This window comes from Sciurus vulgaris (assembly GCF_902686455.1).
Source record: "Sciurus vulgaris genome assembly, chromosome: 12".
Taxonomy (NCBI): Eukaryota; Metazoa; Chordata; class Mammalia; order Rodentia; family Sciuridae; genus Sciurus; species Sciurus vulgaris.
The window spans coordinates 98,532,591-98,558,112 of NC_136473.1; the positions used below are offsets into that span (position 1 = coordinate 98,532,591).

The 25,522-nt window shown below is 38.1% G+C and overlaps 1 protein-coding gene and 1 pseudogene across 2 annotated transcripts; both read left to right on the plus strand.

The window, feature by feature from the left end:
• The first annotated feature begins 2,074 nt into the window (after window positions 1–2,074).
• Window positions 2,075–6,833, plus strand: LOC306642349 (cell division control protein 42 homolog; annotated as a pseudogene). Its single transcript has one exon. The product of its transcript is annotated as a cell division control protein 42 homolog (transcript).
• An 11,920-nt stretch (window positions 6,834–18,753) lies between these two features.
• On the plus strand, window positions 18,754–24,797 carry APOBEC4 (apolipoprotein B mRNA editing enzyme catalytic polypeptide like 4). Its single transcript, XM_079108036.1, is given in 5 exon segments — window positions 18,754–19,569; window positions 23,446–24,407; window positions 24,409–24,450; window positions 24,452–24,472; window positions 24,474–24,797. Coding segments are annotated over 4 exon segments (1,059 nt in total). The 5' UTR covers window positions 18,754–19,569; window positions 23,446–23,475; the 3' UTR covers window positions 24,538–24,797.
• Window positions 24,798–25,522: the final 725 nt, after the last annotated feature.

The following is a 25,522-nucleotide window of genomic DNA, read 5'->3' on the forward strand; positions in this document are numbered from 1 at the left end:
ACATAAAGGTGCCAAAAATATACAATGGAGAAAAGATCTTCTTCAACAAGTGGTGCTGGGAAAACTGGAAATCCATATATAACAAAATGAAATTAAATCCCTATCTCTCACCCTGCACATTCAGCTCAAAATGGATCAAGGACCTACGAATTAGACCAGAGATCCTGCACTAAATAGAAGAAAATGTAGGCTCAAATCTTTTTCATGTCAGCTTAGGACCAGACTTCCTTAACAGGACTCCCAAAGCACAAGAAATAAAAACAAGAATCAATAAACGGGATGGATTCAAACTAAAAAGGTTTTTCTCAGCAAAGGAAACAACCAATAACATGAAGAGAGAGCCTTCAGAATGGGAGAAAATCTTTTCCACATGCACCTTAGATAGAGAACCAATCTCCAGAATTTATAAAGAACTCAAAAAACTTAACACCAAGAATACAAAGAATCCAATCAATAAATGGGTTAAGGAACTGAGCAGACACTTCACAGAAGAAGACATACAAGTGATCAAGAAATATATGAAAAAATATTCAACATCTCTAGTAAATAGAGAAATACAAACCAAAACTACTCTAAGATTTTATCTCACTCCAATTAGAATGGCGATTATCAAGAATACAAGCAACAATAGGTGTTGGCGAGGATGTGGGGAAAAGGGTACACTCATACATTGCTGGTGGGGTTGCAAATTAGTGCAGCCACTCTGGAAAACAGTATGGAGATTCCTAAGAAAACTTGGAATGGACCCACCATTTGACCCAGCTATCCCACTCCTTGGCCTATACCCAAAGGACTTAAAATCAGCATACTACAGAGATACAGCCACATCAATGTTCATAGCTGCTCAATTCACTATAGCCAGATTGTGGAACCAACCTAGATATCCTTCAATAGATGAATGGAAAAGAAACTGGAATATATACAAAATGGAATATGACTCAGCCAAAAAGAAAATAAAATTACAGCATTTGCAGGTAAATGATGGAGAATATCATGCTAAGCAAGATAAGCCAATCCAAAAAACCAAAGGCCAAATGTTTTCTCTGGTAAGTGGATGCTGATACATAATGGGAGTTGGGGGTACGTAAGGGAAGAATGGAGGAACTGTTATGGTCTGGATGTGAGGTGTCCCCCAAGAACTCATGTGTGAGACGATGTACGAAGGCTCGGAGGAAAATGATTGGGTTCTGAGAGTCTTAACCTAATCAGTGAATTAATCCCTGATGGGATTAACTGTGTGTTAATTGAAAGCAGGTAGGATGTGGTTGGACAGATTGGAATTGGGATGTGACTTTGGGGTATATAGTTTGTATCTGGAGAGTGGAGTCTCTCTCTGTTTCCTGATCACTGTGATGTAAGCTGCTTGCCTCCACCACCCTCTCCCACCATGATGTTCAGCCTCACTTTGAGCCCCGAGAAATGGAGCTGGCCTTCTATGGACTAAGACCTCTGAAATCTTGAGCCCTTGAATGCATCCTTCCTCCTTTGCAGTTGTGCCGGTCGGGTCATTTAGTCACAGCAGTGAAACAGCCGACTAAAACAGGAACTTTGGATTGTGTAGAGGGAAATGAGGGAAGGGAAGGGGGCAAGGGGAAGGAAAGATGGTGGGATGTGACAAACATCATTACCCTATGTACGTGTATGATTAAAAAAAATGAAGCAAGGGACTTAAAACAATTAAAATTAGCATATGAATAAAATAAATAAAAAATAGAGCTCTTTAAAAAATTTTTTTAAAAACTAAAAATAAGCCAAAGGACCAGGAACACAAGTCATATCTCAATAATAACCTTAAATATTAGTGGGCTAAACTCATCAATCAAAAGACACAGACTGGAAGACTGGATTAAAAAACAAGACCCGACAATATGCTGTTTCCAAGAGACTCACCTCATAGGCAAAGACATCCACAGACTAAAGGTGAAAGGATGGGGAAAAACACATCACCCACATGGAGTGCATAAACAAGCAGGGGCTTCTATCCGCTACCACAGATCAAGTTACATAAGCTATACAATTTAATTATACAATGGTAATACTACCTAAATGCATTTCTAGGATCTGTAGGGTTGTTTTGATGGCTCCCTTTCCACTGATATTTTTTCCTTGATTAGACTTGTTAGATTTTTATCAACTTTTAGCTGTATTATTACTTTTCTATTTCACATTTTTCTGCTCCTGCTGTTATTTTTTCCATCCTATTACCTAATCTGAAAATAATTCGATTATTAATCTGGCTTCTTTCTGATGCAAATACTTTGTTATAAGTGCACATCTGAGTCCTATTTCATCCCAGACCTTCTGATAATCAATTTTGTTTATATCATCACTTAGTTCAATGCAATTTTTAAATAAAAATTTCTTGTGCTTTCTTCTTTGATCTGTGAGATATTTATAAGTGTGCCATTTAGTTTTGAAGTAGTTGAGACGTGGGGGTGGGGCTCTATATAGCTTAAGGTGATTGATTTCTAATATAATAAATCATGCAGGAAACACAGTCTGCATGATTTCAAATTTTTTTAATTTCTCAAAGCCTATTTTATGACAGAATATGGTCTGTCCTTATTAATTTTCTACTTGTCATTTCTGTGTATAGTTCTCTATAAATAACGAATAGGTCCAAGTGGCTGATAATGTTGTTAAGCCTTCTATATCATTATTCCTTTCAGCTAAGTGAGGGGGCTTAGAACCTCCAAATATGATTGTGAATTTGTCTTTCTAGTTTTATTAATTTTGACTTTATGTATTTTGAAATTTTGTTATTAGATACATACACATTTAGGATTGTTATGCTTTCTTGAAGAAGTTATAGTTATAAAATGTTCTTTATCACTGAAAATACTTTTCCTTGAAATTTATTTTATATTACTAGCTCTATTTCAGATTGCGCATGCTTATTTTCCCTTCTTTTGCTTTTAACCTTTTGGTTTGTTGATATTTAAAGTGTGACATATGTATGGAGCATATAGTTATTGTTTGTTTTTTATATAGGTTGAACATTTGTACCTTTTAATTACAATATCTAGATCATTTATATTTAAATTAATTATTTATATCATTGATTAAAAAAAAGAACACCTGCATGAAGGTCAATGGAAAATTGGGTAAATGATATAGCTTTGATGATGTAATATTTTGGAAAACAGGTAAAACAGTCCTTCTGTCAGGCTCAGAGAGAAGATTGCTGAATGCTTTTGTTGCCGTTGTTCATCCTCTCATTTGACATATGGTACACAGCAACAGGCTTATTTTATTGTTAACACTTTTTATTTGGCAAATAAAAAATAATATATACATTTTAAGAAAACATATGGAAAGGCAGAAGACACAGAGTAGTCCAGTCGACATTGAAGAACAGTCAGAGGACTGCACTGGCCAACTTCAAGACTTACTACAAAATGCTGCCAAGCCTTCAGTGGACAGCTGAGGTCAACATCAAACTGAAAATATTTGAGATGGATACAAAACTATTTCAGCAATGCAGACAATTAAGTGTATCGTTGTGGGCGGTGATGCTGTTGGTAAAACATATCTCCTGACCCAAATATGCGCTATTTTTGACAACTATGCAGTCACAGTTATGATTGGTAGAAAGCCATATACTTGGGCTTTTCCACACTACAGGGCAAGAGGATTATGACAGATTATGACTGCTGAGTTATCCAAAAACAGATTACTTCTGGTCTGCTTCTCAGTGGTCTCTTCTGCCTCATTTGAAAATGTGAAAGAAAAGTGGGTGCCTGAGACAACTCACCACTGTCCAAAGACTCCTTCCCTGCTCACTGGGACCCAGACTGATTTCCCTCTGCCACCGAGAAACTTGCCAAAAACAAGCAGAAACTATCACCCCGGAGACTGCCGAAAAGCTGGCCGGTGATCTGCAGGCTGTCAAGCATCTGGACTGTTGTGCTCTCACACCGCCAGGCTAAGGAGTGCAGGTGTCCAGACAACTCTGGCTGTCCTGGAGCCTCCAGAACCAAAGAAGAGCTGGATGGACAAGTGAAAATGCTTTGGCAGCCTGAAGTTACCCCCTCCGCATCTGCCTCTGTAGCCTGCTTTAGGTGGTCACCCTTAATTTCTCCCATGGCAGCAATAGCACAGCTGGAGGGGGAGTTGGAAGCCCCGGTTCTAATTGGGGCAAGAGAGTTCACTTGAGCTGTACCTCTGTGGGCCTCGGTTTACCCATGCTCACGTGGGAATTAAATGGTTGTCTAATCACACTCATACCAAGAAAATTTACTATGAAGCTACAGTCATCAAAACATTGTGGTACTGGTGAAAGAACAGACAGATCAATAAAACAGAATAGATTCCATAAGTAGACCCAAATAAACACAGCAAACTAGGCTTTGACAAAGGAGGAAAGACGACGAAATGGAGCCAAGCCAGTCTTTTCAACAAATGGTACTGAGACTGGATGTTCTCATATTACAAAATGGATCACAGAACTCAATGTAAAATGCAAAATTCTAAAACTCCTAGCAGACAACATAGGATAACATCTGGGTGACCTTGGATATGGTGGTCACTAAAGATACGGCACCAAAAGCGTAATTCATGAAAGAAATAATTGATGAGTTGAACTTCATTAAAATTTAAAACTTCTGATCTACGAAAGACAATGTCAAGAGAATGAGAATACAAGCCAAACAACAGGAGAAAATATTTGCAAAAGACACGTTTAATAGAAGATTGATGTCTGCAATATACAAAGAACGCTCAAAACTCGACCATAAGAAAACAAACAACCCAGTTAAAATCTGGGGAAAACACCTGAACAGACATTTTACCAAAAAAGATATATAGATGTCAAATGAGCATACAAGGAGATATATCAACATCACATTTTCTTAGGGAAATGCAAATTAAAACAGCGTGACACCACTATGCATGTTTTACAATAGCCAAAATCGAAAACACTGACATCATCCAATACCAGTGAGGATGTGGAGCACCAAAAATTCACAGGCGTTGCTGGTGGAACGCAAAGCGATACACTCTGGAAGGTGATTTCTTATTAAACAGAATCTTACCATATGATCCAGCGATCATGCTCCTTAGTATTTACTGAGAGCTTACATGAACAACAATACCCGAAAAAAAAAAAAAAAAAAAAAAAAAAACCTGCACACAGCTTTATTCATAATTGCCAAACCATAGAAGCAACCAAGATGAACTTCAGTAGGTGAAAGGTGAATGGATAAATAAACTGTGGTACATCCAGATGATGTATTATGAAGCACAAAAAAGAAATAAACTATCAAGCCATGAAAAGACATAAAGGAACTTCAAATGCATATTAAGTGAAAGAAGCCAACCTGAAAAGGATCCTCACTCTATTGATTCCAACTGCATGACATTTTGGAAAATGCAAAACTACAGAGAGAGTAAAAAGACTAGTGGTTACCGGTGGTTGTGGGCAGGGTGGGATGCATAAGCAGAGCAGAGAACTTTCAGGGCAGTGAAACTTCTGTAAGATTCTGCAACAGAGGGTGCATGCCGTCGTACAAGTGTTCAATGCACAAATCTAAGAGTGAGCTCTAATGTAAACGGACTTCTAATGAACGGACTTCGGGTAGTAAGGAGGTACCAGTGTAGGCTTGTAGTTTTTAACAAATACACCACTGCAGTGCAGGATGTGAACAGGGAAGAGGCTCAGGGAGCACACGGCTACTCTCTGTACTCTTTCCCTCAATTTTGCCATGAACCTAAAATCGCTCTAAAAGTAAGTTGATAAGATTTTTTAAAGAAGAATTAGTTACTGAAACACAATCACATCAATGAAGCTCAGGCACATTATGAGGACTGAGAAGCAAAAGAAGCCAGAGATTTCATACTTTGTGATCTCATTTATAGACAGTCTAGACCTACAAGAGTTCAACTTATGATTTTTCAACTTTACAATGGGGTGAAAGCAACAGAAATTCAGTTGAAACTATACTTCAAATTCTGGATTTTTATCTGCTCCCAGGCTAGTAATGTACAGTATAATACTCTGTTGAGAATCTGAGCAGCAGCACCTCCCGGCCAGTCATGCCATCCCCAGGTAAACCGACCCCATCAGTGTACTGTGATGCTCAGCTGCAATGCGCAGTAGGTTTGGTATATTAAATGAACTTTCAACCTGTAATAGGTTAATTAGGATAAAACCTCACCATTAGTTGAGAAGCTTCTGCATGTGAAACATTCAGGGAAAAAAATCTAACCTGTAACAACATCAAATAGATATTGTCATATGCCTAGAGCCACTGTACAGGGCACAGCGCAGAAGGAGCACAACAGGAATCTGGAGTTGGTGCAGCTGTTCAGGATTTTTATCACTGAAGTATATACATTTGTCAAAACTCATAAAAGTACACATTTACTATGGGTCCACTTTATTATATGTAAACTGTAGCTCAGTAAAATTAATTTCACATTTTTCTTTCCTCTTTCCCAGAAACACCTGCAGCTGTTTTCCCATACATCCTTATCATGACATACTTTTCCTACATTTTCTTCTCTTTCTTAACTTTATGGTGTTCACACTTTTGAAATAAGACTTTTTTTCACTTATTTTAAAGTTAGATAATAACATTGTAAATTATTTTCTCTTTGCTCAAAAAATAGAAAGTGACAGAAGACTTATGGTAGAGAGGACAGAGCATGCCCCTGGGAACAGAGTGCTCTAAGCCAGCTCTACCCAGTTCTGTCAGTTACTAGCTATTGTGAACTTGAGTAACCAACGCTGAGTGCAAACCTCCTTATCTGTAAAATGTAAATCATTATAATTCCACCTTTTAAGGATGTCAGACATACAGAATTTTTGGCCCAGAGTAGGCATTCAGCAAAATATACTTACTGGATTATATTTTCATTTAAATTTTTCATCATTTTCCAGCATCATTCTGATACCAAAATCAAAAAACTCCATGTAAAAAAAGACCTGCAGGCGTGTTAGTCAGCTGTTTGTCACTGTGACAAAATTCCTGAGATGAACGATTTAAAAGGAAGAGAGATTTCTTTTGGCTCACAGTTTCAGCGGTTTGAGTTCATGGCTGCATGGCTCCGTCGCTATGGAACCACGGTGAGGTAGAACATCCTGGCAGGCAGCCAGTGCCAGAGCGGAGCTGCTCCCCTCGTGACAGCCGGGATGCAAGAGAAGAGGTTTTATGATAGAGCCTCCCTCAACGCCTATGAAGACATGAATTCAAAAACGTGAGCTCAGGGTCCTCAAGATTGAATCACCCCAGCAGCCCCAACTCTGAAAACACTCCTGCTCATGTGATGAGCTTTGGGGACAACTAAGATCCAAACCATCACACGAGGTCAAGATCACAAATGAACACAGACGCAAAAATCCTCAATAAGACATGAGCAAACCAAATTCAGTGAATTGCAAAGATCACACATCATCACCAAGTAGGGTTTACACTTGGGATGCAGTTCCGCAAATCAATCACAATGATACGTCATATTAACAGGATTAAAAAATGACAGGATCTTCTTTAAAAATCACAACATTTCAATATCCTTTCATGGATTAAAAATAACACATACAGAAGAAAAATTTTAGCACAACAAAGGTCATTTTTTAAAAGCCCATAACTAGCATAATAATCAATGGGGGTAAATGGAAAAACTTTCCTCTACGAACCAGAACAAGGCAAAGATACCCACTTTTATTCAACATAGTGTGGGAAGTACCAGCACACAAGAAAAATAAAAAGAGGCATCTAGATTAGAAAGGAGGAAATAGGTTATTCCTGTTTGTAGATAACAGTATGCTATATGAAGAAAATCCTAATGACTCCACAAAACAAATTCAATAAAGTTACAATACATAAAATCAACATACAAATTGTTATTGTATCTTTTTCTATCAATAACAATCTATTCAAAAAGGAAATCAAGAAAACATTTCTGTTTATCAAAAGGAATAAAATACCTAAAAATAAATTTAACCCATGAGATGAAAGATCTATACACTAAATATCACAAAACATTGATGAAAGAGATTGAATAAGACATAAGTAAATGAAAAGATGTCTCATATTCATACACGGGAAGAATTAATATTGTTATAATGTCGGTATTAACTAAAGTAATATAATGATTCAACACAATCCCCCATCAAAATCCCAAGGGCACTTTTCATAAAAATAAACAATTCTAAAATTCATTTGGAATAGCAGAAGACCCCAAATAAGCAGAGCTATCTTGAAAAAGAACAGAGTTGGAGGCGTCACACTTCTTGACTTCACATTACGTTACAAAGCTATAGACATTAAAACAGCACGGAAACTCTTATGGTGCTGGCATCAAAATAGACACACAGACCAATGAAACAGAATAGAGAGCCCAGAAACAACATGCAAGCACATGTGATCATCTAATTTTCAATAAGTACACAGTGGGAAACACCCAGTGGGAAAAGTCCCTTCAGTAAACGGTTTAGGAAAACTGGATACCCAGATAGAAAAGAATGAAACTGGACCCTGACTGTACACCACACATAAAAACCAGCTTAAAATGGACTAAAGACCTAAACACAAGACCTTAGAAGAACACAGGGGAAAAGCTCCTTGACAGTGGCTGTGGCAATGACGTTTTTGGAAATTGCACCCAAAGTTCAAGCAACGAAATCAAAAACAAACAAGTGAGACTGTATCCAGCTAAAAAGCTTCTCCACAGCAAGGACAATCAACAAAATGAAAAGACAGCCTCCATATTAGGAAAAACTATTTTCAAATGATATGTGTGATAAGGGATTAATATTCAAAATATGTAAGAAATTAACACAACTCAGTAGCAAAGAAACAACTAACTTGATCTAAAAATGGGCCCAGGAACTGAATTGACATTTTCCTAAAGAGAACATACAAATGACCAACAGGTATACAAAGAGGTGCTCAATGTCACTAATCACAAGGAAATGTAAATCAAAACCACTGTGAGATATCACTTCCCTCCTGTCAGGATGACCCATTATTTTAAATAAATAAATGACCAATGCTGATGAGGACTCAGATAAATCGAAACCCTCGGGCACTACTGGTGGGAATGTAAATGAGTACAGTCATTATGAAAAACATTATAAAGGGGCCTCAAAAAAGCAAAAACAGAGCTACCATATGACCCAGCAATACTCCTGGGTGAACATACAAAGGCAATAAGATCTGCGCTTCACAGATATATCATCAACCCCTTGTTCATTACAGCCGTGTTATAGTTACCAATATACAGACACCTGAGTGCTGATGAATGAATGGATAAAGAAGAGTGATATATATATATATGAAACTGATAGAATTAATATGTGCATATCACACACATGTCTATTTGAAATATTATTCAGTTTTAAACAAGAGATTCTACAAGTTACAAAAACATGGATAAACCCAGAGGACAGTATGCCAAGTGAAATAAACCAGACACAGAAAAAAAAAAAAAATACTGCATTGTCTCACTTACATGTGGAATCGTTAAAAAACCAATCGCATAGAAACAGAGTAGAACGACATTTACCAAAAGCTATGGAGGCATGGGGTATGCAGGTCAAAGAGTGTACATTTGCAGGTACATAAGATGAATAAGTTTATAATACTGTATTGTACACTGGAAATGTGCTGACAGTAGATTTCACATACTCTTTTTTTATTGTTGTTCTAGTAACACATGACAATAGAATGCATTTTGACACATCATACACAGATGGAGTATAACTTCTCGTTTATCTGGTTGCACATGATGTAGTTACACCAGTTGTATAATCATATATGCACATAGGGTAATAATGTCCCATTCACTCTACTATCATTCCTACCTCTATGTACTTTTTTTAAATAGATTTTTTTAGATGTTGATAGACTTATTTTATTCATTTATTTATATGTGGTGCTGAGAATTGAACCAAGTGCTTCACACATGCTAGGCAAGCACTCTACCACAACCCCGATGTACTCTTTTTTTTTTTTTTTTTTTTTTTTTGCGGTGCTGGGGATTTGAACCCAGGGCCTTGGGCTTGAGAGGCAAGCACTCAACCAACTGAGCTATATCCCCAGCCCCCGATGTACTCTTAACACACACACACACACACACACACACACACATACACACACCAAAAAAAGTAATCATTTGCGGAGATAGATATAGTAATTTGCTGGACTATAGTAATCATTTCATTATGTATATGCACGTGAAAACATCATGTTATACACTGTAAACAATAAAAAATTCAGTTGTTAAATTTAAAAAAAAAAAATCTTTATTTATACTATAAGGTAGTCAGAGTAATAAACCCAACTAAAATTTAGTGAACTTAGCTACAAAACTGCCTGGAAAGGTCACTTGCCAAAGCTCACAGTGACTTAAGGGGGACATAGAAGTCCATCAAAGCATGGTCACTCCAACCAGGAGTGCACTGTCACCAGTGTGCAACAAGAACAGAAATAAAAGCATTTAGAAACTTTTGTGGAAATTTGGTAAAACCCTGATATCCAAGGATATGATCCATATTAAAAATGTGATTTCAAATTTAAGGTTCTTCTAGAAGTTTCCCGCGGCACAGCTGCCATGCCAGAGGAGACAGTCTAGAGCAATTACTCTAGAACGTGAACTAGGGAGCTGGAGCCAGAAGGTGAACCAACAGGCTGCTTCCTTCATCAAGAAAGTCCTCCTGCAAAGACAGCTGAATTACTAAATGTGATTAGGGGTGAAGGTTAAGACTGTGGAGTATATAAAAGCTAATGCATTACAGCTGAGGTTTTTCTTTTGCATGCTAATACAGAAGCTGATCATAAACAACTTATTTTATGTTGAGGTTTATGATACGTAGGAGGAAAGTTCTATAGAGAATGTTTGAACTATTTTTAATAAACTCAAGAGTTTCTGCTGGATAAGAAACCAGTTTGGAGGGAAGGGTTAGTGTTAGGGTTAGAGTTAGGGTTAGGGAGGGGGGCAAGTATGGAGGAAGGAAGGACTGTATAGAGGGAAAAGAGGGGTGGGAGTGGTGGGGGGAAGGGAAAAAATAACAGAATGAATCAAACAACATTACTCTATGTAAATTTATGATTACACAAATGGTATGCCTTTACGCCATGTACAAACAGAGAAACAACATGTATCCCATTTGTTTACAATAAAAAAAAATAAAAAAAAAAGAAACCAGTTTGGGTCCAAATTTTTAAAGATTTGTATTGGAAATCCAGTCTTATTTGTCTAAAATTTTCAGCATGTTAATAATCTTAACATTTTCAACAAGGAGGAAAAGCAACATGTTTTTCAGTAGCAGATGATGGAAAGGACAAAACAAATATTACAAGTTTGGAAGAATGGTTTCCACGGATTGTTATGTCATGTTTCACAATTTAACAACCACAATCAGTGAAGCAGGTAATGATTTTGACATAGCACATCTGCAACAAGTGATTGCCAAATAACTGATGAAATTGATAGAAGGTTGGAAATTTTTATTCTCTCAAAAGAAGACCCATGCATAGGAAATTCATGGAGCCATAATCCATTCCTTTCACTGAGATAAGATTTAAACTTAATATAACCTAACAGAATAAAGTGTTAGAACTGATCACTAATAAAGGATTGCAAATGAATTTTTAAAATACCATGTCATATGCTTCATTTAAAACAAATGTTAAAAATTAATAACTTGAGCTTTAATTGCTTTAAAATCTACATAACGGGGGTGGGGTGGGGGTGAGAGAAGAATGGAGGAACGTTAGATTACATAGAGAGAACTGAGAGGGAGGAGGGGGAGGGGGTATGAAAGATGGTGGAATGAGACAGACATCACTACCCTATGTATATGTATGATTACACGAATGGTATGAATCTATCTCGCGTACAACCATAGAAACGAAATGATGTACCCCATTTGTGCACAATGAATCAAAATGCAGTCTGTAAAAAATAAAAGATGATAATTTAAAAAATAATAAAATAAATAATAAAAAATAATTAAAAAATAAAATCGCTTTCAATATTCCCATCTATATACTTCTTGAGACTGTCTTTCTTCATCATGATACTATTACAACAATACGAAATAGGTTAGATATATATTATATCCTACAACAGTGTCATAATGAGTTCAACATAGACTAGATAAAATAATAAGCACAAAGCAAGCTGGCTGGTCACAATAAAAACTTTATAAATGAATATACAAAGTATTTATAAAATGTGTGTATTGAGGACAGCAAATACAGAGATTTACTACCTTCTTTATAACTTTTTTGTTTAATTACAATTTGGGATATAATGACACAATAGTGATTCTCTATGTTAATTATCTGCATACATACTTTCTATAAATAGTATGTATAGTTTTTATAATTCTTTTCTTTATCTTATGTTTGGTTTGTTTACTCTTACACAGCAATAGACATTTAGACAAATAAAACAGAGAAGAAAGCCCAGAAACGAATTTAGGCATATATGGTCAAATGATCTTGAACAAGCGTGACAAAAAACTCTTCAGCCAACAATGCTGGGAAAACTGGATACCCCATGCCAAAGAATGCAGCGGCGCCCTCATCTCTACCACACACCAATCACCTTGAAATGGATGAAATATCAAAACATTACCACTTAAAACTGAAACTCCTAGAAAAAAACATGGGTATATAAGCTTCATCACATTGGTCTTAACAACGATTTCTTGAATAGGACACCAAAAACAGGCAACCAAAGCAAAAATAGTGCTCAATTTTTATTTATTGAAATGTAATTAAAAATTTTTATAGATCTGTTTATATTTATTGAATGAATTACAGAAAAAGCGGGATGATGTTTTACATGTCTTTATTGCTATTTATTCTGTAAAATTATTTTTATTGAACTTTTGACAAGTGTCAGTATATGATGGCTTTGAAACCTACCTGGGTCCAGGCTGAAGCCTTCTTTAAAGCGTCTATACAGGAGATGGTGCCTTCACCATCTTACCTTCCCCAGCATAAGTTTAATTCTAAACATTTGTTCTGTTTCCTAGGGAAATGGGGCTGTATCAACAAGGAGGAATTCTGAGTCTATGGCATTAGCAAGGGTGGTTGAGCCCCAAAAAAGTTGTGCACGGTTAAGACTATGCTGCCACCATGTGGCCACTTTGTTTATGACCGCTAGATAGAAGATGCAAACTGCAGCTTTTTTTCTCTCTCAGCCTCAAAGCATTTCCTATCTTGACTTTCCCACCTAAATTACCCAGTGAGCGCTGTGAAATCTAGCAAGGCCTCTGCCCTTCTCTCCTTCATGCTTGCTTTTTAAATGCACTTCCTGTTTTCAGGGAATTTATTACTGATACATAAATGTGGGCAACCAACGTGTCAACCAAACTGCAACAAAAGCAATGAATTATGTGATTAATTAAGCACCATATATTCAAATAAAAGTTTTAAGATTGTAGCAATAAAATATAAATTATTTTAATCCCTGTCTCGCAAAGACAACATGACTTCATATGCAACCATTAGCAAGACACAAGCCATCCCAGCTATATCCCAAATTGGGTTGCCAGGATGTAGATTAATAATTTATGGGGGGAAAAAAATTATGGAGTGTTAAAACTGAGTATACATCTTTTTTAAATGTAAGTTTTCAGAGTTTGGACTTTATACGTCTCCGTTATAATTATGTAACGGTTTTACATAGATACTCTACATTATAACTCATCTGCACAAAGATGAAACATGTCTGATCAATAAAAGAAGAGAGAACAATGGAGCCTGTTTCAGAAGGTAGATGTTTTCCCCCAGGCTCCTCCTCCTTTCTGTAGTCATCAAAAGCCTACCAACAAAGAAAAGTCCAGGACCAGATGGGTTCTCAGCCAAGTTCTACAAAACCTTTAAAGAAGAGCTCATTCCAATACTTCTCAAAGTATTCCATAAAATAGAAGAGGAGGGAACCCTCCCAAACTCATTCTATGAAGCCAATATCACCCTGATACCTAAATCAGACAGAGACTCATCAAGGAAAGAAAATTTCAGACCAATATCCTTAATGAACATCGACGCAAAAATTCTCAACAAAATTTTAGCAAATCACATACAAAAACATATTAAAAAGATAGTGCACCATGATCAAGTGGGTTTCATCCCAGGGATGCAAGGTTGGTTCAACATCAGGAAATCAATAAATGTAATTCACCATATCAATAGACTTAAAGTCAAGAATCACATGATTATTTCATTAGATGCAGAAAAAGCATTTGATAAAATACAGCATCCCTTCATGCTCAAAACACTAGAAAAAACAGGGATAGTGGGAACATTCCTTAACATTGTAAAGGCCATTTATGCTAAGCCCACGGCTAATATCATTCTAAATGGTGAAAAACTGAAAGCATTCCCCCTAAAAACTGGAACAAGGCAGGGATGCCCTCTTTCACCACTTCTATTCAACATTGTCCTCGAAACTCTAGCCAGAGCAATAAGACAGACCAAAGAAATTAAAGGGATATGAATAGGAAAAGAAGAACTCAAACTATCCCTATTTGCTGATGATATGATTATATACTAAGTGGAACCAGGAAATTCCACCAGAAAACTTTTAGAACTCATAAGTGAATTCAGTAAAGTAGCGGGATATAAGATCAATGCACATAAATCTACTGCATTTTTATACATAAGTGATGAATCTTTGGAAAGAATAATTAGGAAAACTACCCCATTCATAATAGCCTCGAAAAAAATAAAATACTTGGGAATCAATCTCACAAAAGAGGTGAAAGACCTCTACAATGAGAACTACAGAACACTAAAGAAAGAAATTAAAGAAAACCTTAGAAGATGGAAAGATCTCCCATGTTCTTGGATAGGCAGAATTAATATTGTCAAAATGGCCATACTACCTAAAGTGCTATACAGATTCAATGCAATTCCAATTAAAATCCCAATGATGTACCTTACAGAAATAGAGCAAGCAATTATGAAATTCATCTGGAAGAATAAGAAACCCAGAAGAGCTAAAGCAATCCTTAGCAGAAAGAGTAAAGCAGGGGGTATCGCAATACCAGATCTTCAACTCTACTACAAAGCAATAGTAACAAAAACGGCATGGTATTGGTACCAAAATAGAAAGGTAGATCAATGGTACAGAATAGAGGACATGGACACAAACCCAAATAAATACAATTTTCTCATACTAGACAAAGGGGCCAAAAATATGCAATGGAGAAAAGATAGCCTCTTCAACAAATGGTGCTGGGAAAACTGGAAAACCATATGCAACAGAATGAAACTAAACCCATATCTCTCACCATGCACGAAACTAAACTCAAAATGAATTAAGGACCTCAGAATCAGACCAGAGACCCTGCAGATTATAGAAGAAAAAGTAGGTCCAGATCTTCAACATGTCAGCTTGGAACAAGACTTCCTCAACAGGACTCCCATAGCACAAGAAATAAAAGCAAGAATCAATAACTGGGATAGATTCAAACTAAAAGCTTTCTCTCAGCAAAGGAAACTATCAGCAATGCGAAGAGAGAGCCTACAGAATGGGAGAAAATCTTCGCCAATCATACTTCAGATAGAGCACTAATTTCCAGAATCTATAAAGAACTCAAAAAACTCTACACCAAGAATGCAAATAATCCAATCGACAAATGGGCTAAGGAAAAGAATAGACACTTCACAGAAGATCTACAACCAATCAACAAACATATGAAAAAATGTTCAACATCTCTAGTAATAAGAGAAATGCAAATCAAAACTACCCTAAGATTCCATCTCACCCCAATTAGAATGGCGATTATCAAGAATACAAGGAACAACAGGTGTTGGTGAGGATGTGGGGAAAAAGGTACACTCATATATTGCTGGTGGGGCTGCAAATTAGTGCAGCCACTATGGAAAGCAGTGTGGAGATTCCTTAGAAAACTTGGAATGGAACCACCATTTGATCCAGCTATCCCACTCCTCGGCCTATACCCAAAGGACTTAAAATCAGCATACTGCAGAGATACAGCCACATCAATGTTCATAGCTGCTCAATTCACAATAGCCAGATTGTGGAACCAACCTAGATGTCCTTCAATTGATGAATGGATAAAGAAACTGTGGTATATATATACAATGGAATATTACTCAGCCATAAAGAATGATAAAATTATGGCATTTGCTGGCAAATGGATGAAATTGGAAAATATCATGCTAAGTGAGATAAGCCAATCTCAAAAAACCATAGGACGAATGATATCGCTAATAAGTGGATGATGACACATAATGGGGGGAGGGAGGGGTTAGTGTTAGGGTTAGAGTTAGGGTTAGGGAGGGGGGCAAGAATGGAGGAAGGAAGGACTGTATAGAGGGAAAAAGACGGGTGGGAGGGGTGGGGGGAGGGGAAAAATAACAGAATGAATCAAACAACATTATGTAAATTTATGATTACACAAATGGTGTGCCTTTATGCCATGTACAAACAGAGAAACAACATGTATCCCATTTGTTTACAATAAAATAAATAAATAAATATATAAAAACCTTTGAAAAAAAGAAAAAAAAACAACACGAGAGGAAAAAAAAAAGAATCTGTCTCAAAAAAAAAAAATTAAAAGGGCTGGGGCTGTAGCTTAGTGGTAAAGTGTCCTGGGTTCAATTCAATACCCAGTATCCAAAAAAAGGAGGAGGAGGAGGAAGAGGGGAAGGGGAGAGGAAGGAGAAGGGGGAGGGGGAGAAGGAGAAGAGAGAAAACAAATGTTGGCATTATACACTATGTACAAAAGTCAACTCAAAATGCATCAAAGACTTAAATATAAAACCCAAAATTGTGAAACTACTAGAAGAAAACAAATGCTTCAGGACATTGGTCTGGAAAAATAATTTTGGGATATGACCCAAATGTGCAGGCAACAAAAGCAAAAGTTGACAAATGGGATTACATTAAACCAAAAAGCTTGGACACAGCAAAGAAAACAATGAACAGTGAAGAGAGACAGATGACAGAACAGGAGAAAACATCTGCAAATAGTTCACTCAACAAGGGGTTAATGTTCAGAAGGAACTCAAGTGCAAAAAACAGTAATAATCCAGTTAAAAAATGGACAGATAATCTGAGTCAACACTTCTCAAAAGAAGATTTACAAATGGCCAACAAGTATATGCAAAAATGCACAATATCACTAATCATCAGGGAAATGCAAATCAAAACCACAACAAACCTCCATTTGTCTCACCCTAGAGAGAACGGTTGTTACCAAAAAGACAAAAAACACAATTGTCGGCAAGGATGCAGAGAAAGGGGAACTGTCCTGCACTGCTGTTGGGAATGTAAATTAGTACAGACATTGTGGAAAACAGTTCCTCAAAAAATTAGAACTAGAATTCCCAGATGATTGAGCTATTTTATTACGGGCATCTAGCCAAAGGAAAGGAAATCAGTATGTCAAAGAAACATCACATTCATATGTTTACTGCAGTACTATTCACAACCGTCAAGATGTGGGATCAACTTAGGTGTCCATCAATGGATGAAGGGATAAAGAAAATGTGAATATTATCATAACAGAATATTACGCAGCCTTCAAAAAGAATGAAATCCTGTCATTTGTAGCAAAATGGATGAAACTGACGCATGTTAGGTTAAGTGAAATAAGTCAGGCATAAAAAGACAAATATACATTCTCACATGTCAAAGCTTAAAAAGTTGATCTCATAGAAGTAGAGGGTAAAATAGCAGTTACCGAAGTATGTGAGGAATGGAGGACAGTGACGGGATCATTAACAGCCACAGGATGCAACTGGATAGGGGAGCTGCAGTTGAGGACAACTAATAGTGCTTTTCAGAAGAGAGGATTTTAAGTGTTCCCAACCCAAAGAAATGGTAAATGCTTAAAGTGATGGTGATACCAGTTATCCTTATCTGATGGTTACATGGTATATACATATATGGAAATTATCAGAGTGGACCTCCATAAATATGTACAACTATGTGACAATTAAAATTATTTAATTTCTAAAAAAATGTTGGCTACTTGAGTTGCCTATCCCTAAAATCATCCTAAAACTGTACTGGTTAATGTCCTAATGGATAGGGGCCTATTTTCCCTTTTTATTTAGGTTTAACCTGCTTATTGGTTAATTCACAGGGCATCCAACCGGCCACTGAAGGTGCACGGTACACGCGGACGGCGGGGCAGAGATGAGGGGCTGCTTTCCGTCTTTTCCTCCTCTCCCTGGAACCTGCTGGATAGCAAAAACGTTTCTACAGAACTATTAGAACAACTTTTTATAAGTAAGACTTTTAAAGTAACATTTTATATTTTAAAATGAAGTATCATTTGTTAGGGTTAAAATTAAAGATGAGCTATGGGGATCAAGTTCCAGTTTTATATTCGCAAGTTCATTGAGTTAGGAAAAAACGGAGGCAGGCGTGGGAACAAGGACTTGACCCACGGCAAGGGAGGGGAAGGAATGAGATGTGATAAAGAGGCACCCAAGAAAGCGTGCGGGATGTGGCGACAAAATAACTCCCTGGGGAATCCGTGAGCGCCCCGGAGACCCTCGGAAGGCTCACAGCCTAGAAGCCCCTTCGGTGAGAGAGGGCATTTGCAGTAGCGGCCACTGCAAGAAGGCAGCACGTGCCCTCTGGGCACTAACGCTCCCTAGGAGTTATTTTTAGAGCACAGATGCTTAGGGACTTCCGGCAGTTAACTCGTGGACACACACAGCCACCACCGCCACTCACTCCCTCGAGTAGCCCTGGAAGAGCAATGAGAGCGGAGCGCTGCATCACAACTTTCAATGTCTAGTGTCTAGAAGATGGCGAGCGGGCGAAGGGAGGAGGGGGAAACGATGAAGAAGGACCAGTGGCTCTTCCATCCAACTGATCTGGGCACAAGGCTTGTCTTGCAGGGAACAGAACCACATACAGACCAACAGCAAGAGTCTCCCAGGGAATTTCATACAGGAAAGAAACTGCTAACACATAGTAACTCAGGTTTGCACAAAATAAAGAGCTCCTCCTTCTGGGACTGTGGACCTCTTTGTTCAAATGTCACCCTTCCCGGCAAGTCAAGCTGAGCTTCCCAAGAAGAGGCCCTGGCACCTGCACAGAACCTGTAAATCTTGTCCACACCTCATGCCCGCCACCTAGTGCCGGCCAGGAGGAAGGTGCTAAGGAGGGAACCTCAGACTTGATTTGTTCAGGGAGAAGAACCCGCAACAAGTTCCCTTAAACAGTCAAATATCATCTTTTTATTCAGACTGGAATATGCAGTCATGTATATTTTCATCTTTGGAACAGGTGGTTTAATATGCAAATAAAGTAATAAGTGTCAGAACCGTATCCTAGCAGTAGCTACTTTGCAAACGTTACCATAGCACCAATTCAACAGTGTTCTTAGAAGCAGCCACACCTCAGCAAGGTCTTTTTAACTTGGGACGGCAAAGTTCAAATGAACTCTTAGACACAAACTGCAAAAGAGTCCTGAACCGATTGATATAGGTGGTGAATCTTTACAGCTCGAGTGCCCTCCAAAGCTACTTGAAACGACATGGAACTTCAAGGAGAAAAAAGGAAAATGGACCACCTCCCATAATACCTGGCATGTGATCCAAGTCTGAAGACAAAATGATGGTAATTATAACTGCTAACATTTGTTTTTAGCTGCTAACAGATTGTGCCCAGATTGCGAAGGGGAACTTCATTCTCCGGTTACTCCAGTGTGAACTGTGCCTTGACGGTACTCACTAAATTCTCGCTGGGCTAAAGGAGAGCAGACTGTCCTCGTGGGGTGGGTTCATTTATGTTAAACTAAGGAAGGGACGTCCTCCCCTGGCCCTGGTCCAGCGCCGCTCACAGGTGGATGCGAGAGAGCATCCTCTGGCAGAATGGGCTCTAACAGGTCTCTAGTTCTCCGTGCCAGCAGATCTGCTCTACAGAGGGTGACATGCATTTCTCAAGCACAGCCAAAGCCAAAGGTAAAGGACTAAGTGGGGACACAGGCTGCCAGGGGAAACGCGTCCTAAGGCATGTGGCTTGTGAACTAGGCAGGGTTGCTAAGGTAGGCCCTGGGCTAACAAAGCACATCCCCTCCTGGTTAGGCGAGAATGAAAGACAGATACCCAGAGTTAACACTAAAGGTAGTCCGTGGGGCTGGGGTTGGGGCTGGGTGGTAGTGAGCTCGCCTAGCATGTGTGAGGCCCTGGGTTCGATCCTCAGCACCACACAAAAATTAAAAAATAAAGGTATTGTGTCCACCTACAACTAAAAAATATATGTTAAAAAAGTAAAATGTAGGATTTTTTTTTAAAAAGATAGTTTGTGATCAATGACATATTGATACAATAAATCACGAATTCTGTATAAGAGTTCAAAGGGGCAGGAATTCTTTTCTGCTTATTCAGGAAAGGGTGTAAAAGTGAGCAGTTAGCAAAGGAGTTCAGAAAAGCAATCTAGAGTTTCCAGTTTGCTGCCTTTATCTTTAAAGACGCAAAAACTTTTGCTTTCCTAATGGGTAATTATGAGACCATTATAGATAGCTAACACATATACCAGCTTAAAATACAATAATTAAGCAGAAAAGGGCCTCTTGATACTGTTTCCATAACATTTTAGCCAAGTCAATCTGCAAATTTTCTGTGGGTGGGTTGGAATTGAAATCTCTGGAGTAACTTGCATTCTGGGTCTGCCACCCAGAGGCTCACTACATTGAGGGCACAATATTCAAAAAAGTGAGAATTTAGGTTTGATTTCATCAGGTTTCGATAACCTGATGAGCAAGGCTGAAAGGAGGAGATGGAGAGAGAAAACAACTCTCAGGATCAAGCAGGAAATAGTGTTAGGTTCCAAAAGATCTGTCCACACCAGGGATTAAATCCAGTTTGCTGGAGGAAAAGCTATTACAAGAACCAGGAAGCCTCAAGGGCAGGAATCCAGTTGCATCAGGAAAATACTGTACTAAGGAGGAAATGGAAGCAAATGCCCAGGCCTGTGAACTAAGCTGACATGGCAGAAGTTAGGAGAAACCTGCAATCTGGTGGCTATGTGGTTCAGAGCTCCTGCAGGGACATTAGCCAGTAGGGCAGTGGTGACAGGAATAAAGCCATATTTCACCCACAGCTGGATCAAGGCTCTTAAAAATATTTCCTGCCCAGGACAGGATCAGCACAGGAACTCTGTAGCCTTGAGCCTCTCAGATACAAGCTGCATCAAACAGCAGTGATGCAGCCTATGTGGGGAAGACACAGCTGATCCAAGGGCTCTCATGTGGGAAGTCACAATAAATATCTGAGATGTGTTAAATTAGATTTTGAAAAGTGAAAAATATATTTTGTTGCAATGGTCAGTTTACCTCATTTGTGCTTTCTGCCTTATGTGTTTTGCTGTCTGGACAACATCAAATGTAAACAATGAAACTATGAATAGAAGAAAATATGAAGAATACTTAATTGTGCTTTGATGAGGAAGGTTTTTCCTAAATCCAACAGGAAGGAATAAATTGTAAGATGAGACTGAACCACATAAAACTGTAAAATTTGGTCCAGTTAAAATATCCGCATAATTAAAATGCTCTATAAACCAGGTAAAATATTTGCAGAAAAAAAGGACAGATGATATTTGTGATACATAAAGAATTTTGCGAATCAATAAGGAAAACTTCAAACAGAAAATGGGTAAAGGATCAACAATGTTTCACAGAAGAATAATACTACAGACAATAAGCATGTGAAATATGCTCAACCCCATTAGGAATAGAAAAGGTATACACTATAACATCAGAAAGATACCAATGTCACTTCTCGGACTAGCAAATGGGGTGATAAACATGAATGAGAAAGAATCTGATAAGATTAGTATGCTTTCCTAGGATGATTTGACAAAGTTTGACCTAATACTAAGATTTAATAGCAGTCTGCATTAAAGAATCAGAGTTATAAACAATTTATTTACAAAAATATTCATCAGTGTCATCTACGATAATTAAGAGGCAAGAACCTGAATGTTATAATCATAAAATACTAATTGGAATAGTGTCTCTCAAAGAATGGGGAGATTCTATGACACAATATGAAGGGAAGAAGCAGGGCATAAAACCTAACTTTAGGGCTGAGGATGCAGCTTGGTGGTAAAGTGCCTGCTTAGCATGTGCGAGGCCCTGGGTTCAATCCTCAGCACTACATATGCATAAAAAACTGGCAGGCATAGACCCGTTATCAGTGATTACAATATAAACTAATGAGGTTTTTTTATCTCCTTTTATATAAAAAAAACTATATTATAATGTACTGGATAGTTGTGTGGGAACAATGATTACTGAAGGAAAAAATCATTCCTTACAGATCTTAACATTTGGGGTTTAATATCCCAGAAACTATTGATCTGAAATATTCTAAACAACCCATATTTGCTTTCAGGTTATTTTTCAAAAATCCTTTAACAAGTACCACCCACCAGAAATAACACTCTCAAATGTCAATAAATGACCCAAAGGATATACCAGTGGTACTTCCTTTTTTTTTTTCTTTTTATTGGTGTGTTATAATTATACATAATGGTGGGATTTGTTTTTACATATCCATACATGCACACAATATAACAGCATTATTCAGACTGTTTTTAAACTGTTTCATTCTCTAGCATAAAAAAGACTTTTTTTTTTTTTTTTTTTTTTTAGTGGTGGGGACTGATCCCAGGGCCTTGCACATGCTAGGTGAGTATGCTACCACTGAGTCACATCCCCTAACAAGTGACAATTCTACAAGAAGTCTCTACCATTAAGCAAAACCGACCCTGTGGTATATTTCTTAAAAGGATAATACCTACATTATCACTAATGGTTTTAAGAAATAGCTCATTTCAAATGCAAGCACGCTCGAAACTTCTGCACATATATTAGACACTATTATATCCAGAGGAGCGACAAAGGAAGAAATCATGAACAAAATGTAAAACCCATGCTTATTTCTTTGGACTTTCATAAATGGAAATCATCTAGATAACTCGGGGCTTGTATCATTGTTATGGGTCAGGCACATAATGAAGCATTTTATATGTATTCTATTACTCAAATCCCAAGACAACTGTATGAGGTAGGTGCTACTGCTGTCTTCCCTTTGAAGACAAGGAAGCTGTGGATCTCAAACATTAAATAACTTACCCCAAACCACTAAGCTGGTAAGTGTTTGAGCCCAGATTTGGAACAAGGCAATCTGTTTCTAGAACTTGGTGGTTGACACATTTGCTCTACTGAGTCACAATCTGTGCAACAGGTAAAGTTGTATTCTGCATTTCTCTTTTGTCTCCTCCCTACCCTCCTAGGGCCTTGATAAAGAAAAACGAACCCTGACTTTTGTAATCTATACATACATGTTGCTATCTTTTAAAGTAAAAGTTGCTACTATAGTTACTATGCTACTTCCTTTAAATAAAGAAGTATGACTTAATAAATCAATGCATGACCTTCAGTTTGTTCTGCAATGGTTTGATACATACTTTCTCTTCCTTGTTCAGGTTTGCAGCTAGAAGACAATAAAACTAGCAATGGAACCCCTATATGAGGAATACCTGGCACACGGTGGCACAATAGTCAAACCTTATTACTGGCTCAATTTCTCTCTAGATTGTACCAACTGTCCTTACCATATTCGGACGGGTGAGGAAGCAAGAGTTCCCTACACAGAATTTCATCAGATTTTTGGATTCCCTTATGGGCCAACATATCCTCAAACAAAACACCTCATATTTTATGAACTCAAAAATTCTTCTGGTAGCCTGGTGCAAAAGGGCCATGCTAGCAACTGCACTGGTAATGACACCCACCCAGAATCGATGCTCTTTGAGACACAGGGTTACCTTGACTCCGCCATATACAACAACAGCAGCATCAGGCACATCATTCTGTACTCCAACAACTCTCCCTGTAATGAAGCCGACCACTGCTGCGTCAGCAAAATGTACAATTTCCTGATGACGTATCCGGACGTCACTCTTAGCATTTACTTTTCTCAGCTCTATCACACTGAGAATGAATTTCCTGCCTCAGCGTGGAACCGTGAAGCTCTTCGCAGCCTGGCCAGCTTGTGGCCCCAGGTCACTCTGAGCCCAATAAGTGGTGGAATTTGGCACTCTCTTCTTGACAACTTTGTGAGTGGTGTCCCAGGACCAGCCGTTTTCCAGCCCATTTTAACGGGGAGAGCATTGGCTGACAGGCACAATGCTTATGAAATCAACACCATAACAGGAGTGAAACCTTACTTCACTGAAGTTCTTCCCCAGAAAAAAGAGAATCAGAACTACCCCTTAAACCATGTCCTCTCTGTACAGTCCTTCCAAGGGACAAGTAGACAACCACAGCCCAACCTGACTCCAGACCTCAGGAATCCTATTGTTTTTGTGCTGGTGCCTTATAGAGACCTACCACCAATCCATGTGGATCAAAACCCCCAAAAACCCAGGAATGTGGTAAGGCACTTAATTGTCTCAAATGTCACTCCAGGAAACCAAAGACCTCAGAAAGACCAAGGGAGATAGTGGAAATCAGAATGGTTTGCAAGTAGCAAAGAGGCAGATAAAAAGAGGAAGAAGAAGAAAGAGCAAAAATAAAACCTACATCCCTATGAATGCATGAAGTCAAATGCCAGGGGACTTACTAGCTGGGCAACAAAAATCTGGAAATCTCTCTCTCAGATCTGACCAAGATGGAGATAAACTGATGCAATAAAAGCAAAAACTGAATTATTTGCCATATCAACTACTATAAAGCCACACTTTTTCTAACATAATCTAAAATATTTCCATAAACAATGTGATCTCTCTCCTTTATTTTGAATGTGATAGTAATAAAATGGAGCCATTAATATCTTGCTAATATTTTGGTGAATATTAGGAATATTGTCAGTCTAACCATATCATCTTTCCAATACAAAGAAAAGTTGGTCTAAATTGCTTCCTAAATTGGTTTCAGCATAAAAATTTACTGTAAAATTCTAAAATAGCCAGAAGTTACTGACATGAAGTGCTATCTCAAAGAATAAACTAGTAATATTCCAATAACTGTTAATTGTGGACATAAGGTTTTAGGCAGCCCGTTCTTTTTTATGTGTGGGGGGAAAATCTCTTCTGGTAATTGATGACATATAGTTATAAAAACCGCCACCTGCCACCTACTGAGTTTGATCTGTTCCAGTTCAGAACTCTCCCTCCTAAGCAGACGACAGGGGCGAGATGGTACGAGAGTCTCCAAAGACTCCCTCCTTCACAGCCACCTCACCCAAACCACCTGCACTGGCTCCTGAGGCTCCATGCTACCTCGTCACCAGTAAGATTTTAAGTTCCTGTAGGACAAGTGCACACGCTACACACACACACACACACACAAACACACACATGATCCCTTTAGATTCTCCTTAGAATCTAGCACAGCATTCAGGCAAAATGTGGACAGCTAGGTTGAGACTACATCTCAGTAAATACACCAATCACTACTCCCCAAGATCCCTACGCTCCTGCCAACCGCCTGCTTAAGCACCCTCCACGGGACATCTCTCTTTTTGTTAGTACTTACTTCTTCTAATACAGATCCCCAATG